The 18639-nt window shown below is 45.4% G+C and overlaps 1 protein-coding gene across 9 annotated transcripts in view; it reads right to left on the reverse strand.

Annotated features, from left to right (window-relative positions):
* LOC119441894 (rho GTPase-activating protein 23-like) overlaps positions 1-18639 on the reverse strand; it is a 123463-nt gene that overhangs the window by 26306 nt on the left and 78518 nt on the right. For 6 of the 9 annotated variants that reach the window (XR_007465632.1, XR_007465631.1, XM_049661705.1 and 3 more), the window contains 8 exons: positions 18356-18553; positions 16982-17168; positions 14028-14197; positions 12321-12623; positions 9914-10003; positions 6441-6566; positions 5735-5858; positions 2641-2983 (listed from right to left, as the gene is read on the reverse strand). Coding sequence is in view for 7 of the 9 variants with exons in the window: in XM_049661705.1 (XP_049517662.1) it covers positions 2641-2983; positions 5735-5858; positions 6441-6566; positions 9914-10003; positions 12321-12623; positions 14028-14197; positions 16982-17168; positions 18356-18553 (1541 nt within the window). In the remaining 2 variants the exon portion in view is untranslated. The remainder of the gene's footprint in view (positions 1-2640; positions 2984-5734; positions 5859-6440; positions 6567-9913; positions 10004-12320; positions 12624-14027; positions 14198-16981; positions 17169-18355; positions 18554-18639) is intronic. The other 3 variants (XM_049661704.1, XM_049661703.1, XM_037706541.2) reach the window with 3 other exon arrangements.

Consider the following 18639-nt stretch of genomic DNA (forward strand, 5'->3'; position numbering starts at 1 on the left):
TAGTGCCGGTAGCTTCGTGTACGCTGTGCTTTCGACGTTAAGTTCACATTGACTGCACGAATGTCAATTCGCTCGCTGCTCTCGCTGCCCCTCCTCACTCTGGTGTTGTGAAATCGAGTTTCCGCGGTCATCAAGAGAGATGTGTTCATATTTACCTGTGCACGCATTACACCGTGCTTGTTAACTTAATAAGCGAATGTTACAACATTATACGACTGATAAAACTCCTATCCTTAGTTCGTGTAGTTGTCTACTAATTTACAATCGCAATCGATGCTTCGTCTATAGGGTGAAACTGCGAGATTATTTTTTTCCATTCCGCCAGTGTGCTTGCAGTCATGGTGTTGTCATAGTGCTCTGTCCAAAGATTCCGTCATCGCGGAAAGTGAGGATAACCGATTTTTTGCTGCCTACCCGAAAATAAAGCCTGTCTGAGAGTGTGTGTTTGAGAGCATCGTGACATAGTTCTTTTCCTGCCAGTAAGTAGCCGCTAAACTGACATTGGCGGTTAATCCGTACATCGTTTAGCGCATACCTAAACATTGTTTCCAGCCGACTACGTATTAACGAGGTTTGACTGTATTTGGTGCACCTTACACATCCAAAAGCCACATGTGGGCCACAGGAGATCAACCGCTCTGGAGATTCTCTTAAGTTCACTGAAATCTCAGCAGATCATAATGCCTCTATCAGAACACAGCCACCGTGCATGTGTGTGCGCGCGCAATTTGAGAAGTTACACAAGGAAGTGAACAGCCTGCCTGACAGGACAGCAGGAGCTATGACAGGTACAAAAGTTGATGAATCGCAGGAGAAGATGCACCATGGGAAAACATAATTTGCCAATGAACTTGCAGCGACTTTTGGAACTTGACTATCTAGGCTACAAAGACATTTGTTGTCATGACATTTCTGCTGCCCATCCACTCAACATAACATATCATAACAAGAAAACTTTGATGCACCAATTATGTGCAAGAAAATAATGCCCCATAGAAGGTACCTGCCCACAGGAATCTTTACTCAGCAACATGCGCTTTTGGGCTAGCTGGTGCAGCTTGCTGCACAATGCCCATTCCTGCTCATTCAACCAATTCACCAAGCACTCAACATGTTATTACCAGAAAGTACTAATTATGAATGTATCAGCAGCCATGTTCACAACTCTTTCCGTACCGCGCCCATTGGGCATCGTTAGCCCTGTATCGATGGTTTGAAACACCGCTTTCAAGACCTTCCGCGCCGCTCACGGACATACTGCGCTATCGGACGCGAAGGAGGAGAAACTATATTTTTGTTTTCTAAGCAGTTCGCTTTTTTCCCACCAGGCGGTGATTTTGAATCACGCTATGAAGTTTCGAGATCGTCAAAGCAGAATGCAAAAATGTCCGGCTCCAGAAACGGCGCGCATGCTTCAGGAGATGGCAGGTATCGCGATTCCGCTGCCTCTGCGGCTGATCTTATTGATGCACAGAATAGCGGCGAGTCAGAGGACGCTGACTTTTCGTCAGACTTTTGAGTCTGAAAGCGACGACGACACAAACCAGCCCAGAACATCTGCGGCCGCAGCCCGGCATGCCCAACTGTAGTGCTTGCAGTTAAATTTTTGTAGCGGAATGCCTGTTAAATGAAAAATTTTGATTTTTTTCAGAGACAGTGCCTAAAAAATGGCAATACATATTGTATATCTCATAATTTTCGTAACATTTTTTTTCTTAGTAGATACAAGCGTGTCTTTACAAACTTTGTTCAATTTTATCGCACAATTTTCATTTTAACAATTTATATCTTTTTTATGACATACATCTCGTTAATAAAAGTTTTATGAGTGAAAAGTGCATTCATTTTCCTTTCTGTTTATGTATTACATTTAATATTGAGTGCAGTAGTTCCTTCAGAAAAAAACATCTGCCGTAAGATACAAAAAAACACCCATTTTCCCCATAGTAGGGAAAGAGTTAATAGCGGTGTGCCAAAAGTAATTTTCAAGACCAAAACGAATACAAATCGAACAGTGCCAGAAGCGAATGGAATATTGAATGTTTTTCTGATAGTTTTCAGACAATGAACAGATGTTTTCCCCATTGATATTCACATCTTAGTTTACTGACTTTAGTAAGTTTTTGTCATTACACTGCAGATTATACAGCGTAATTTATCAAAAGTTCGAACGAAGCATTAGTAAAAAACAAACAGTTCATGCAGAAAATTCAGGACTGATTGGCGAGTGTGAATGATAGTGGTTTAGCTAGAACACTCTGGCTTCCTGAGTGACATATAGCACACTCCACTACGTCACTTCTTGCGTTTAATGTGCTTGGCCGCTGGGGTGGAATATGACAATTTGATTTGAATACTGAATCAAATAGGGCAATGTTTGATTAATTATTAGAAAGTTTCGAATATTCGCACACCCCCAAGTGCTTAAGAGTAACTAAATTCAGCCTTGAATTCAGCAGAGTGCTCAGTCATATTGCTACAGCACAGTGCAGTCATATTGCTAAAGTCTCGTTATAGACATGGAAGTGCAAGAGGCAAGCAGGCTGCACAGTAAATGTATGAAAAAGCGATTAACCCTAGAGCTCCTTTTTCTTTATTTCCACAGTGTTTCCACAACCAACACAGCCAGGCAAAACTCACTCTGAGCACACAGAGGGTGTTTGGGGTGGGGATCCCAGCAGGGTCCGTGTTGGGGATGGAGGATAGCTGCTGGAGCCGGCTGAGAGGGGAGGTGGCGGTGAGCTGCTCTCTGCAGGCAGTGAGCCATTGCTGGCCGCCTTGCTGGTCGAGTCTTCGCCCACTTTGCCCTCAAAGGCCAGGATCTTGTCCTTGACCCGTGAGCCGGGCTTCAGGGGCCCCCCAACAGTGGTTGGGCTGCTGCTCTCCACGGTGAGGGACAGCTTGCGCTGGCGCAGCTTGCGGTTGGCCGCACTCACAAGTGACGAGACCAGGTCTCTGGGGGACACCTCCGGGTTGCTGCCTGCTGATGCAATACCAGAATCGAAAGCATGACACTGTACCTGATTCCTGCCCATGATGAAAAAAAATGAGTGTTTTCAGATTGTCGCAGCAAGTAAGCTTCTCTCTCCCCCTCCAAAAAAAAAAAAATTGTTCATTTTAAGTTCACACGCTATACAAATGTCGCTCAAGAAATTCTGTCTTCAACAACATCAGCGTTGGGTAGTGCAACATATTCACAAGCAAACAAAAACTATTGAAATCTAAAAAAAAAAAAGAATTTTCAAACAAAACCAAACAACGCTTTCCATGAAACAAGTTGACATGAAGCAAGCTGACACTAAAATTTTGGAATACATGTTTTAGAGATGACACTATTAATAAGACCTAGATATGTTCATCTGAGGCAACAATTATTTTATACTGCAACGAGAGTTACTAGTCATTGTGATCTGTATGACACTTGGCAAAGCAGTCCCTGGACATTGTAATACACAAAAATACTGGACATACTGTATGTGGCAGAAAATGCTTGTTTTCTGCTCAACACAGCATTTCTTACAAGCACATCATGGTAATTTCCGTCTAGCACATTTCACAGAGTATGTGCAGCTGGACAAATTGGTTTATGCCAGCCTCATCTTCTCTGAGGCCAAAAACATACATACAGAACACAAGTTCTGCAGCACATTCACAAGGAAACAAGCCATGAGCAGAGTTTCCCGGTGGTTCTGTTAGGACGCTGTTACAGAAGCTGTTGTAGTGTGCCTGCGAACGGCTTTCGGAAGGAGGGGCCACTGTACAGTATTTCACAAAGATGGTGGCCGTGAGCATGCAACAGTCATCCCGTGCACTCACTTTCGTTGGCGAGGCGGTTTGTCGGCTTTCTAAGGGTCGTTCAACCGCTGTGAATAGATCTGCGTTGATTCAGTAGCCATAACTTTAGTCGTCAGCACCTGATGACGCAGCTCCAATTAGGCTTGATGGGCTAGCCGGTTGCGAGATCACGCATGATTAGCGGCCATTGAAGCGGCGTTCGGGTCCCCAGTTGACTAGCCGGCAGCTGCCACGAGCACGCATGCCTAGTTGGTCTGTGTGCTTGCATGTGGGTAGAAAGAACTGTGTGAATCTACGTGTGTGAACACTGAACTCACGTATTTGATGCAATCAGTGTGCCTTCCGCTGGCTAATCGGCTCGATTTTCCCACATGCTCCCGTGCTTTACACATGCTGGTTTTGTTGTTCGCTCTGTTCGCGTAGCGTTAATCATCTCGATCGGTCCAGACAACCTGGTCGAACCTTGTACCGACAAAGATTGTGCGCCGTGATAACACCGCATGCCCCAAGGCACCGACTACAGTCGTGTCATTCACCAAAGGTACCAATATTAGAAAAATATAACATTCGAGAAATGGAATGTTAGTGATTCGATTTGCAAATTGAATTATTCGAATATTCGCTATTCGATTAGAAATCTAATATTAGAGTATTCACACACCTCTATCTTTTACTGTTTCCTTCACTAGTGCACCGATTCATAATGTCGGCAATGAAGTCCTCATTCTAAAGTTCTCCTGTGGTCGCAGCACCTTCATCCATGGACACAAATTCATTCACCACTAACCCGTCAATGGCATCTGGAAATGCTGACAACTCGCTCCAAGCTATGTCGAAACACTTTTCACTGTCATCACTGAGAACGTTGAAACCAGCACAACGGTAGCAGTTATGGGCTGTTTCCTTCTTAATGTCAGCCCACGATGCTGCGACGACGTCGGATTTGTTTTCTCCCCGCACTCGACTCGATAATTTCCAGCCTGACGGTGAACAGAAGATTCCGCTTTGCGCTAGTCATAACACAAGGACAAAGACAACACATGGGAAAACAACACGATATGATGGTTCAAACCTCTACAAGCCACGAAGGTGCAGGAAAAGAAGCTAAAACGACAAGAAACTCTGATTAGCTGTGTGGGTTAGCACTACAGGACATGCTAGGATCAGCTTTTGTACGGGGGTGCCTAGCCAAGGCGCGATAGAGCCACGCAGGCGTAGCCAGGCTAAGCCACTTGTCCTGAGGGGATGTTGGTGGCTCGACCAGCCGTCGCACGGGAAAGCCAACTGCTCGGGCAGTTTTGCGCTGTTTAAAGTTCGATATATCGGTAGTGGCTTCTATTTTTGTTACATGTAACCATACTTACACAAGAACTGCAGCGCAATAAAACACAAGCACGACACAAAGAAACGACAACGACGAGTGCTGTTTCTTTGTGTCGTCCTTGTGTTTTATTGCGCTGCGGTTCTTGTAATATTCTACAGTCACGCGAATGGTGGCGTGTTCGTCCATTCCCGGTGTCCTGCTCCTAGCCTCGCGAGACGGTCTCGCAAAGCGTGGATCGGCGCACGCGCGAAATGTCCACATCGCTCACCGACCCCACATCCAGAGGAAGCGCCTTCTTCCTTTTGCGCCCAAGTATCCTCTCCGTTAGGTGGCGTTAGCAGCGCAACACTAGCGCCATCTCCCGTAATACTCCGCAACCACACGGACCACTGGAGACAAGAGCCATGCGGGGAAAACAACATCAGGGGACATGTGACAGTTGCGCATCTCCACAGCCGTCAAGCACGGCCAAAACAGAGTCCCAATCACATAACCAAGGTCAAATAGGTCACTTACTACGTTCATTTTCATCAAAATAATGCTTGGAGCCTAGCAAATACTACGAGCCTGAGCTTGATGCGCCTAAAAAATTGAAAGCTATGCCATCCCACTTACCCTGGCCACCAACTTTATGTAGGTTGCCTAGGAGCACTGAAGAGTCTGTGTCTGAAAGGGCAGTCACATCCAGTGGCAGGTCCGGTACTGCGGCCTCATCAGATGGGCTGAAGATGTAGTCCGCCTGCATCAGCACACAATTAACAAGGAACCTCAGTTGAAGGTGAGCCATAAGTCACATAATGTGTAGCCAATGTTTTGGTACTGTGTCTTGGGATGACACATGAATACACGTAGAAGTTGGCCTCAATATGGCTGACGACTAAAGTGACTTCTAAACGAGGCTGCACCAAGTTAAGCCTATTTTGGACGGCCCAGCAAGCTTTCCTGTAGAAGCATCACCAGAAAGAAAAGGTTTACTGAAGGACTCTGGTTTCCACAACAAGACGTGTCCTTGTAGGGGCCCCTTGTCAAAATGTGGGCTACAGCACAAGGCTTCCCTTGTTCACCATCTACCGTTCCTTACTCTGCACCTTGTCACATTAGGCCCTATATAGTGGTTGGTCAACTCATGCAAAAATAGCAGCCAATGTGATTGTACTCAGCGATAAGAAGGGAAACCGTAGTGTTGATAAGTTCCCCTTTAGTAATGTGGCTCTATAATCAAGATTATACTTGGCGAAATCAATGAATTCTTTTCTTTCATACACAAGTCTCTGTGAACACACAAATTCATAATAAGAATGCACTGTGCGTTGATGCTCACATAGTTGATGAGTGCTTCGGTGATGTGGCACTGGTGGGACATGTCAGTTATCATAGTCAACATGCTGTTGTCGGCTGTCCGCACCAGCGTTGGTCCAAAAACGATAGCCAGGTTGCGAGCCTCCATCTGCACAGTGTAAGGAGAAATTCACACTTTCTAAGTCAGATGAATGATACAAGACTGATCCTAAGAAGATAGAAGAATGAAGGTATGAAGAGAATGATAGAAGACTGATCCAATCCCCAAGTAAAACTTTACGTGCCATTTCACAGATTCCACATGTTGCTATGAGCAAATAAAAAGTGAGGTGTCACTGCAATTCCTCTAAAAGCCTGCGAGTATCAGATGCAACACAAGTGAAGAGCTACACATCCTGTGAAAGCTTAGTAAAGAAAAAACACATTTATGGTAGTTTAATGGCACACAACGAACACAACAATGCTACTGTTACCGAGCAATGTAAGCGACACAGTTGTTTATGTTAGCACTGGGTCACAGTGATGAATAGTCAACCAATTTTTCAGTACATTTGCTGACTTTTGCTGTCATCTGCCGATTCAATAATGAATTCAGAAATACACTGATTTCTTTTTCTCCTGCACTACTTGTCTCATAAGTGCAAAGTCTACAGGTAACAATGCTCAATAATCTGTCAATGTATATGTGCTGTTTCAAAAGCAAAACCAAGACATGGCCTAATTGGTGCAAAAACTTAGCCCTTTTTTACATGCATTCATGTCTTTACCCTTACATTTGTGGGGATGCGCAACTCTCACGCATCCCCTGATGTGGTTTTCCCTGCATAGCTCGCGTCTCCTGTAATCCGGCTTCTCCGTGTGGCTAAGCGCCGGCGGCGGTCCGCGCGGATGTTACGAGAGAGGGCGTGAGGGTTGCGCTGCTAACGCCACCTGACGGCGGGGGTTAAGCGGGCGCAAAAGGGAGACGGCTGTTCCTCTTGGACGTGGGATCGGTGAGTAATGCGGACATTCCGCGCGTGTGCTGATCCACGCTTCACGAGACTGTCTCGCGAGGCTAGGAGCAGGGCAACGATATGGACGAACACGGATCGTTCAAACGCGCCACCGTTCGCATGACCGTACACATGAACGATTAGGAGTTGGTGTCTAGCATGCAGGAGAACATATTTGGTCGCTATCCGGTCGCGGTGAGTCGGACTTCCTCAATTTGTCGCGCGCCCATATGAATGGGTAGTAATGGGTTCTATGGGTAGTAATTCGGCTAGCGTGTATTAGTGTATGAAAGGTGCACTAAATGCCTTTTTGATTGTTTACACTACTGTGTTGTCGTTCCTTTGTCCCAAGAGCACGTGTGAGATCCCACACATTAGCACATTCAACTGCTCATCTTTTCACTGCTAGCGAAACATGTCCATCTTCCATGGCGTTCGTTTACTTGATCTCCCCAAATTTTGAGATCATGTATGGACATGAAATTCCTGCTTTCATTTAGCATTCTATGCCTTGTGTTGAATATGCACAGAAGTGAGCTTGACTGAGCATCATCCAGGAAGAACAGCCACATGCAAAAGTGCAGGATAGAGTTGCAAAGATTGAAGAGCTGGTACGGTGTCGTCGAGAAAGTGATTAGCAGTGAGTCTGTCTTCTGCTTTGTGGGTGGCCGAGGAGCTGCCTGGTATTTCGAGCTGCTGTGAGGTGGCTGACATCTATAATGCTGATGAGACAGCCCTGTTTTATCAGATGTTGCCAACGTGCACGCTGGCACTAAAAGAAGAAGACTGCAATGGTGGCAAACAAAGCAAACTCCATGCAACAGCGTTGCTTTGCTCCAACAGTGCTAAAGGTGACATGCGAATCCCATTGGTTAATGAGAGAAATGCCTGGCACAGGTGCTTTAAGGGAATGAAGTGAAAGCCAGTTAAATATGTGGCCAATTCCAAATTGTGGATGTCATGGGCAATCTTTTCTGACTGGTTAAAAGCCATCAACCAGGACGTTAAGCGACAAGGCCACCAAATCTGCCTTTGGCTAGAAAACTGCTCCGTGCACTGTAGGAGGCCTCCAGCTCTAAAAAATTGAGCTACAGTATTTTCCTGCTGACTACATATCCCTGATACAGCCCTTAGAAAGAGAGGGTTATGAACAGCTTCAAGTGCTGCTACCGCTGTCGATTGACAGAAAAGATTATTCCAGACTTCCATCTAGAACAGCAGATGAAGATCGACATCTATCAAGCGATCGAGATGCTCGCTGCGTCGCAGAAGGAAGTCGGAGCACAGGTAATCTCTAAATGCTTCATCAAGGCCCAAATAGGCACAGTCATCCAAGCTGGATGTTGTGTGGGGATGTGTGACTCTCACGCATCCCCTGATGTTTTCAGCGCACGGCTAACGCGTCTCCTGTAATCCGACTTCCCCGCGAAGCTAAGCGCCGGCGGCGGTTGACATAAATGTTACGAGAGATGGCGCGGGTGTTGCGCTGCTAGCCCCACCTAGCGGCGGGGTTACTTGGGCATAAAAGGAAGAAGGCGCTTCCTCTTGTGCTTGGGGTCAACGAGCAGCCCACACGGATGTTTCGTGCGTGCGCCGGCCCGATTCGCGCGACCGTCTCGCGAGGCTAGGAGCAGGACACCAGTATGGACGAACACGGATTGTTAGAACGCGCCGCCGTTCGCGTGACCGTATACGTGAACGACTAGGCGATGGTGTCCATAGCATGGGGCGAACATATTCGCTCGCTATCCGGTCGCGGTGAGTCAGACCTTGATTTGTCGCACCCCCATGTGAATGTTCTATGGGTAGTAATTCCGCTAGCGTGCATTAGTGTATGAAAGCTGCTATAAATGCCCTTTGGATTGTTTGCACTACTGTGTTGTCGTTCCTTTGTCCCAAGAGCACGTGTGAGACCCCACAGCTGCAAAGACGAAACTGAGCCTTCAAAGTCACCTGATGCACTGAAGCTTGGGATAAACTATCCTCAAATGATGGAGTGCCTAACGATATCAAACTTAGCGACTTATTGTATGCTGACAATGGTGACATATCTACAGATGTCAGATGTGGCACTTGTAAAAAGCATGCGAGATGCAAGACAGTTCAACAGAGGCTGATCCAGTATGTGCCGTGCCTACTACGAGACAGAATTAACGCGGTGAACATTTTGTGCTGCTTTGTCGGCTCGCAGCACGATGAAGTAGACTCCGATGCTCTAGTTTCTTTGGAGCACCATATAATTTCTTCAATCATGCGAAAGCAACACGAGAATATTAACCAGTTTTTCCTTGTGAAATAAGTGTTTGAGAGGTCACTTCAATTCCCATCCACCGCACTTCGTTTTTGTTTTTGCATAACCCATGCCAGTCGTTATGCAATAATTGCTTGTAATGAAAACCTGGATATAAAGAAAAATTGAGAACTTATTCTATTTCATTACATCCAGGTTTAACAGTAATGAGGTTCAGCTGCCCTTCACATTGAAGTAAGCATTAGGCCTTGCCTTGTTGGTTTCACTGTGGGCCACCACTCTCTTGAGATGCTGCATGAGGAACTTGAGGGTTTCGAAGTTGTGCACAGGAAGCTCTTGTACCTATCACAAAAGCGAAGAAAAGATGTTAAAATTATGCATATAGGTCACACACAATTTTTTGGCATTCACTAACCTTGAGGACATTTGGATCACAGGACTAGCCGAGTAGCTATGTTTGTTCATTATTGCTTCTTTAGTGCCATCATTTTGTGGCTGTTGTGGTGCATTTTCAAGGCCCAACCGCATGCACGCGATATTCAGCGACGGCGACAAGCGACGCGACAGGCACACCGTGTCGCGCTGTCGTGTCGCGGCGTGGAGCAACCACATGAACGCGACATCACGAAAAAGAGTAGCGACGGATTTACATTGTTGTGCGAATAAATGTTATCTTGCGCGCGTAACAAAATCTCAATTTTATCAAAGGTCAATATTTTTTTTATTGAGACCTAGCTAAAATATGCTATCATCCCCAGTGAAAATCTGTCCCATGCATCCCCAGTGGAACTCCGTCCCATGCTGCCAGTGTAAGGTGCCGTGGCGCCATCTGTTGAGTAAAACTTAAAACACTTTCTCGGCTCTCGGTGGCGTCTCAGGCCTAACAGCGTCAAAACAAAACAACCGATCTCAATAATAACGACAAAAGAGCGCCGATACTTAGTCTTCAGCTAGCGATGAGATGAAGCGATGACTGATTGTACTATTTATTTTTTGCTGTCACAGCAGAGAGCAAGTTGCAAGAGCGAATTCAGATCGAAGCGGGCAGACTGATTGCTGCCATGTTGTTGTGCAATCGCTGTCCCCAGCGGATGTCGTCGCGCTGACTTCCGGGCGACAAGCGATATTTTCTGGCTGGCCAGAAACCGGCGACACGACCAGCGACAGCGACGGATAGCCCTCCGCGACGGTAAAACCTGTCGCTCGTCGCCGTCGCTCGTCGCCGTCGCTTGTCGCTGTCGCTCGAAAATCGCGTGCATGCGGTTGGGCCTTCATAGTTGCAAATGACTTAAAGCCAAGCGTTCTTTTCTGTGATGACTAATGCACAGTGGATAATAACTAAAGCTCGAACAATTCAAGATGATGGATAATTTAAACTGACTCCCAGGTACTATCCAGCTGCTGTATGCATTTATAAAGAAAAAAAAAAACTCAATGAACACAGGTACTATCCAGCTGTATGCATTTAAAAAGAAAAAAAAAAGCTCAATGAACATATGAAGACTATGGATCAAGTCATTCAAACAAGGTTCCCCATTGAGTATCATAACTGTGATGCAAGAATGTAAACTTGAAATGCACATTGGACATTACACATGTGCAAATGTGCAACTGCATGCATATGCAGTCACACAGTTACTTTTCACCGCCAATGCGTAATGCCCAGCCCAATTTGCTTGCACTATTCATCAACCAGGGCCACCTGACCCTATCATGGCAGTGCACCAATAGCTCCATTCACTCAACTGTCTTGGCTATAAATGCAGTTTTTATAGTTCTAATAGTGATTTGTTTGAAACTTGCATAGTGAATTCTACAAGTGTGCCAAGTCCTTCATGACACAGTTGAATTGGAGTATCCTGGAATTCCTGCTGTAGATGGCAGATTAAATGCAACTATTGCAGAAAAGCTAATCTGACAGTCATCGCTACTGTATACGCCACAACCTGTGGCCCACATGGTCATTTACACTGCACGCTGTCAACATAACTAGGCTTCGACCATAGGCACTCATTATAGTGTCCCTATGCATTGAACTGTCAATTAATTCGCACAGCACACAGCGATCTGCTAGTTTCCTAGTGTAGCTCAGATGGTAGGGCGATCAACGCAGAAAGCCGCTGGTCTCGGATTCGATCCCTGGACCAGGAGGATTTTCCCTATAACTGCGAAGCTTTCTTTTTGAGAAACCCATCTGAGTTTCCTTCGTAGCTTTGTGCTACAGTCGGGTGGGTGATAATTTTTCCTGTTTCATGGCTCTCATTTCGCACTTGTTGGTCACAACTGGAGGGCATGAGCTACAGAAAGCGCACTAGTATGCTTCATTGCTTCTAGTTCTCGTTTTCACATTAAGTATTGTATTTATTTTTAACAGGCAAATTCCACACTTATCAAAGACACTGTGTAACAAAAAGAAAAAGGGTCCCAGCAAGTCCTTTACTACCACGGCATTCGAACAACTCACATTGACTGAAGGAAAAATACAAAAAAATCGAGAAGAAGTAGGAGGCAGGGATTTTTCCTTGGCTCATTCTGAGTAGCATGGAATACCAACTCGCCCCCAACTGCAATGCTTGTGAACTCTACTATCGTTTTCACATACACCAAATGTTCTGCACAAACTCTTCTAGAGGTTGTGGTGTTGAGCATCACATCATACCAGCGCTCGAAGGGCAGCGAGACGTTGAGTGCCCTGTGGTACACGGGCAGCGGCGATGAATCGCGGGTACAAGCCAGCCAGGGGGTCGGGCAGCTGCCGGAAGAAGGCCTTCAACAGGCTGGAGACAACGTGCACATCCCCCCATCGGGGGTCGGTCAAGTCCAGTGGTCCGCCAGTGCCATTGACTGTGGCAGAGAGAGCGGCTACAGCAGCACTGTTGCCCGGGATGCGATACACACCCACGGTCTCCAGGCCCTTTGCTTCCACAACGCGGCAGCACTGGCTCACCAGCCATGGGACATACTGCACATTGCAGAGGCAGGCAGAGTGAATCAGGCTGAAGAAGTACTCAACCACTTTGCCTCCACCCCCAAGGGTGAAGACCAACACAGTGCAGTTCCCCATAATGATATAGTCAAACCTCTGTACAATAGAGATTTAGCATGTCCATAAACAAATTACCATTTGCAAAATACCGGGTTACCACAGAGGTGCATGGCAGCAACAATGCTGGTAGCGACATCTTGTGATGCAGTTTAGCCAGAGGACAGGCAAAGCTAATACAGCAGAACCTTGTTGATAAGATCCCATTTTGTATGATTTTCCAGCACCAACATTCGTGATCAAGAACACAAAAAAAAATGACCCAATAGAGTTACTTTTCTTTTTACCAGTTAATACGTTCCCAGGGAACACAATCTTTCGGCACCAACGTTCAGTACATCACCACACTGGTCTTCTGGCTGCCAGATCCCAGTGTAAACAAGAAAAGGCGCAAGGCACGCGTGATTGAGAGCGGTAGGCGCCCGCCATGCCAAATTCCCCGCAGTACTCATCTGCTCATGTCATGTGAAAGTGCCAGCATGCATTCAGTTTCCTCTTCTTGTGCCAGCAAATCTCCTCGTGGGTTGTCGCCTATCGCTTTCACAGTTTTCGCTGCCAACCCTATGCCATAGGCATCTTCACCTATGTCCCTAGCACACGCAGTGTAGTGCCGCTGGAAGCATATTGCACAATTTTACTAGGCGATAACCCAAATGTACCGCCAGTCCTTGCTGCAGGCGGAGTGAAGTGAGAGTCATGTTTCACTCTTGAATGTGCATATTACAACATATTTTTAAAGGGGCACCACCAACGACTGTGTTAAACAATGTAGTGCAAGTGGACCTAATCTGAGACTTTCTTTTTTTTTTAATCCAAACCCTCCTAAATCTATCTTGGTGCCCCACTGGTACTATCAATGCCGAACTGCAGAACAAACAACAAGACAGCACATTGACACTGGCACCTTTGCCAGAAAGAAATGCAACAAAATTGTGAAAACAGTGAATGCAAGACTCAGTCTCTTTCTTTTCTCCACAAGAAGACCGATGTAATCAGCTATATTTGTGGCTATAACCTCTACACTGACTTCCAGGATGAAGACCATCATGATAACGTGCCTTACGTATTGCTTTCATTTTAACTCGCGAGGCAGCATCAACAAAACAAGGCTTTAATTCCTCAATGTTTTCCTTCACACAGGCTCGACGCTATTTTCCGTGCCATTTTGGAGCAGGATGGCATAAAGGACTGCCCTTGGTGCAATTTGTTACAATTGGCACAGCTGTTCGCTCACTGCACCATAGTCGCATTTCTTTTTGGCACCAGCGCGGCTGTAAGTGTTTGGGGAAAAGTGAACAATTGAGTTGCGTCTGTGATCTGCACCTGATTCTCGTGGGATGGTGGGCATTCGTGCAGGGGCACCCCTATGCTGTGCCCCTTCGGTGGGAGAGAAGCCAGCGACCCATGGAACTTCTTCCAGCCGTGCACCACCCTCCCTCGCCACATGTGCACTGCCTTCAATGACGGCTCATCTGCAGCAACACCAGAGGCAGCTGTGTCAACAGGGAACATCATAGAATCCATTTTCAGCATAACCAGAGTAGGACAACATAAAACAACTAAGCTGTCTCAGCTGACAGCTGTGTGACTCACGTGTCTTTCCTTCACATTTTAATGCGGAAACATTACAACACTGGTCGAACAAGACATCTTTCCAAAGCCAACGTTTTGACAAGGGTTGCTTCCCCTAAAGAAGACAACTCCCTGTGCCAATGTGTTGGCTCCAGAGACATTCCTTGACCTGCTGAGGTAGCTTAATGGCTAATGGCATTGAGCTGCTGAGCTCAAGGTCGCGAGTTCGATCCCGGCCGTGGCAGCTGCATTTTGATGGGGGCAAAGCTCATGCACTTAGATTTAGGTGCGCGTTAAAGAACGCCACATGGCCAAAATGAATACGGAATTCTCCCCCCAATATGGTGTACCTTATAATCAGAACATGGGTTCGACACGTTAAACCCCAGAATTTAATTTGAATTAGAAATAGATATTGTATTTGTTCAACCATTGTTGATCACTTTGATTCCACATCTTCCTGTGCACCTCACTCTGTCTTGTCCAAAAAATTAAATGCAAATTCTAACAAATGATATTCGACACACCAAACGACATTAAAGACTGGGCAGTCCTTAACACAAACAAATAATGCTACCTATGTAGGATAGCCATTGTGAGGCACTAAAGAATAAAAGGCACAAAATGATGTGTATATATAACACTGTACACGAAGAGCTTTCTCAGCGATACATATCTTCATAAAGGCTTAATGGCAACCACGAAAGAGCTTTATGGCAACCACGAAAGACTCTTCCATCACATTTTCTTCATCACAGGTAACTGAATGTATTCAAACCAAATTGAGACAAGAATTAAGCCACGTATCAATTTAATAAATTGTAGGGGTGTGCAAATACCGAATGGTAGATTCGAATTGAATATTGAATCGAATGAAGAAAAAGAAAATCTGAATATTGAATCAAATATTGAATATCACAAAATTTTTCACAAATTTAATGCCTACAAATTTTGGTCAAGAAAACATGGTGCTGCACATGCTTGGGAGTCTCCTGGCATTGCATAACAAGAATGTACCAAGCTATCAGTAACCTAGGTACATAGAAAATAAGACATGCAGTACAGTCTTCTCTTATTAAAGGGCACACCAAATTAGTAGGCTAGCACTGATTACAGCTCAGTTCAAGTATATGAAGGTCTGGAAAACATCAATTTTTTTCTATCAACAGAATTTCTGTTGAACAGAATGAAATGTTTTTTTTTTCCTCTGAAACTAATGAATTAATGACATTCTGTTGTACTGAATACCAATGAGGTTCTCAGTTTATTAGTGGACCTGTGTTTTGTGGCAATTGTTTATTTATTGCATAGAAAGTTTCGCTTTCCAGTTTTTCTAAAATATACAAAAGGGCTGTCCCAACTTTACGGCAGGAGGGTTATCGTAAAGCCAATCTGCGCGACAGACAAAATGACCACGCATACTGGCACCAATGATAGATCATGGCCGTTCCCTCTTCCGGCCTCTCGTTATCATTTCGCTTGGTCCAGTCGACCCGGACAAACTGGGTCTTGAGAGAGGCGTCCCCGGTCCATGCGGGGCCATTCAGTGAACTGCGGCGTTCGGGCGCTGTGTGTGCAATTTTGCATGGCGCTTACGTCAAGAAGGACTTGCAGTGACAAGGTCCACTAATGTATCAGCCGGGGCTGCCCATGCACAGCGCGCTCGGTGTTCTTTTTGCGCGAAAAATCAAGTGAAATGCTCACTTCGGCAGGCATCGAGCATGAGGGGCTCTGCAGGCACATGTGACATGAGGCACTGCGCAGGTCTCCACATCTCATATACTGAATATCGTGAATCAAATTATTAGAAAGTTCCCTATTCGATTCAATCCGCAATATTAGAGTAGTTCCACACCCCTAATAAATTGTAAAAAGAAAAATGAAAAAGAAAATAGAAAGGACACAGCTGACATGACAGAGGACGTTCAATCTGTGGAGACACTATCTGTCATTGACCAGGTAAAATGCACTACATTCTTGTGTCACTAAAAGTAAACACCCACTTGAACAATCATTATTATCATTCTTGAATTGAGCTGTTTTTGGGCGGTACTTTCCTCGTAATTAATTTTCAATGCTCTTCAGCGGAGAGTGCATTATTAGTTTTGAAACTTAAACATGTTTCCTAAACTAAATCAACTATGTAATTTAATGTTATATATCCTCATGTAAAATAAAATTAATTACAATGAATGCAAATATCATTCAATATAAATGATGCAGAAATCTTTCTGTGCTACAGGAATATTAAATTGTCTGCTTTCATGATAAAACTAGACCTACCCAATGCATCTATATCAATGCAGTAGCTGCATGCAACAGTTTTAATAACCTGACATCAATTCCTGTGCAATTAGATGGACAGCAACACTGTGAACCAATTTCCGCACTGAAGTTTCAAGAGACAGATGTTTCTTCTTGTCTCTCAGTCACGAACAACTGTACAAGAAGGCAACTTTAACTGCACTTAGAAATTACAGCAGGAGCGATGATATATCATAAAAGTGGCGACTTCGGGCTTCCACTATCGCCATGCAATAAGTATGCTTTGCATGATATAACTCCACCATCACATTGACCCAGATATATTACAGCAAATAACAAAGGCCATCAAATTAACCATCAAATAAATGACAGCTATTCTTATACAGGAGGCAGCAAGGAGTGTGATTTAGGCTGCAGAGGCAAGTGGTGTTGTTGCTCACCCCCGAGGGAGGCCCGTCGGGACTTCACCCGGGGTGATCCTGATGTGGGCGAGCGGTGACGCAAGGCCAGCTTGCGTGGTGCCGGCCGCACCACGGCTGGTGGAGCGTTGCTAGGCGACAGGCGATTCTGCTCAAAGGCCTGTGCTTTCTCTAGCACCGTTCGGTCACTGCGCATTAGCTCCTCCACCTGCAGTGCATCAGGTAATGGTTGCATGTCTCTCGAAGCAGCAGACACCTTATACATTCATCCTATCTTAACAACACCCCCCTTTTCTTCCTCAAGAAAATATGTCTGAAAGTTGCCTGAACATTACAATCAGATACAGTAAGAACTTTCTGGGGGGGGAGACTTTCCTTCATTTGCCCATCAACTCTTTTCTGCTTCCTCAATTTTATGTTGTCTTCTTTCTTCTCTTCCTCCAATTTTTGTTCCTTGACTCAGCACAACATAAAATAATTAAGAGCTTCTCTGCTCAAAACAAACTAAGTTCTTCAGAAACTTATCTGAATAATCAATATTTGAATATCGTCTGTTAAACAGTTTACTTTAGCTACCGTATTTTCCTATCTATAAGTCGCACCTTTGTATACGTCGCATCCCCTCAAAATGGCAGTTTAAGCATTTCTGCCGTCGTGGTCGCTGCGATGTTCTGAATAAAGTCCAAGGGCGATAACGCCGTATGCTGTATGTGCGAGTGAAAGCGTGTGACGGTTAGCGAAATCATGCACGAAGGAGGAAAGCGGGAAGGCAGCGCGGGAGGGAGGGGGGGTGCTTATACTCTGGTAGCAATTGCGTAGTTTGCGCAGCATCGTGTGCCCTATCTTGAAAGCGATCTGCAAATGTGATGACTTCGGTGTCGGTTGACCGACCGCTTGCGTTGCTGCTCCGTCCTTCTCGCACGGCACTCCACAACTTGATCACAAGACAAACCCGGTAGCGCGCACACAACCTGTAGCAACGGCCAGAGCAGGTCAACCCAGCATGCTTCGTGTAGCCATAGCATCCAATCTGATTTTGATGGCAGTTTTTCCGTGGAAAAAGAAAAATAAAATTTCAGTCGCACTGTTCTATAATATGCACCGACGAAAAATTAAGAAAAAAGAAATGCAACTTATACACCAGAAAATATGGTACTTTGAAGATATTTCCGCAAAATCTCTTGAAGGCTTGCACCTTATTTCTTTCCCTCTTCTGATCACAAATTTTAAGCATGATGCAGGTCTTCCAGTGAGGTCTCTTTGATGTGCTTTTGTAGCTTCATCCTGAATATACTATACTCGTTTTAACATTGCACTGTTCTCAAGAATTGAGTTTGTGTTCTTATTCACAACAGCCAAGAGAAACGCAAAGACAGCGTGTAAAGATTGGCAAACCTCAGAGTCCTCGGCGGTGATCTGCCGGAAGGCATCAACCCACTGCATCATGCGGGTGTGGTTGTCAGCCTGGAAAAGGTACTCAGTGCCGGACTCCATGCGGAGCCGAAACACATGCTTGCGCTTGGTGTAGTCGCGGGCCACGTCACTCATCGTGGTGCGTACCGACAGACGTGAACCTTCGGCAAAGTCTATGGTCTGCGTGAGGACAAATGATGAAAGAAAAAGCATGCATCACATTGTCATACCAAACTACACTATGACAAGTACAGTGAAACTTCAAT

Source organism: Dermacentor silvarum, chromosome 2 (assembly GCF_013339745.2).
Source record: "Dermacentor silvarum isolate Dsil-2018 chromosome 2, BIME_Dsil_1.4, whole genome shotgun sequence".
In the NCBI taxonomy this organism is placed as follows: domain Eukaryota; kingdom Metazoa; phylum Arthropoda; class Arachnida; order Ixodida; family Ixodidae; genus Dermacentor; species Dermacentor silvarum.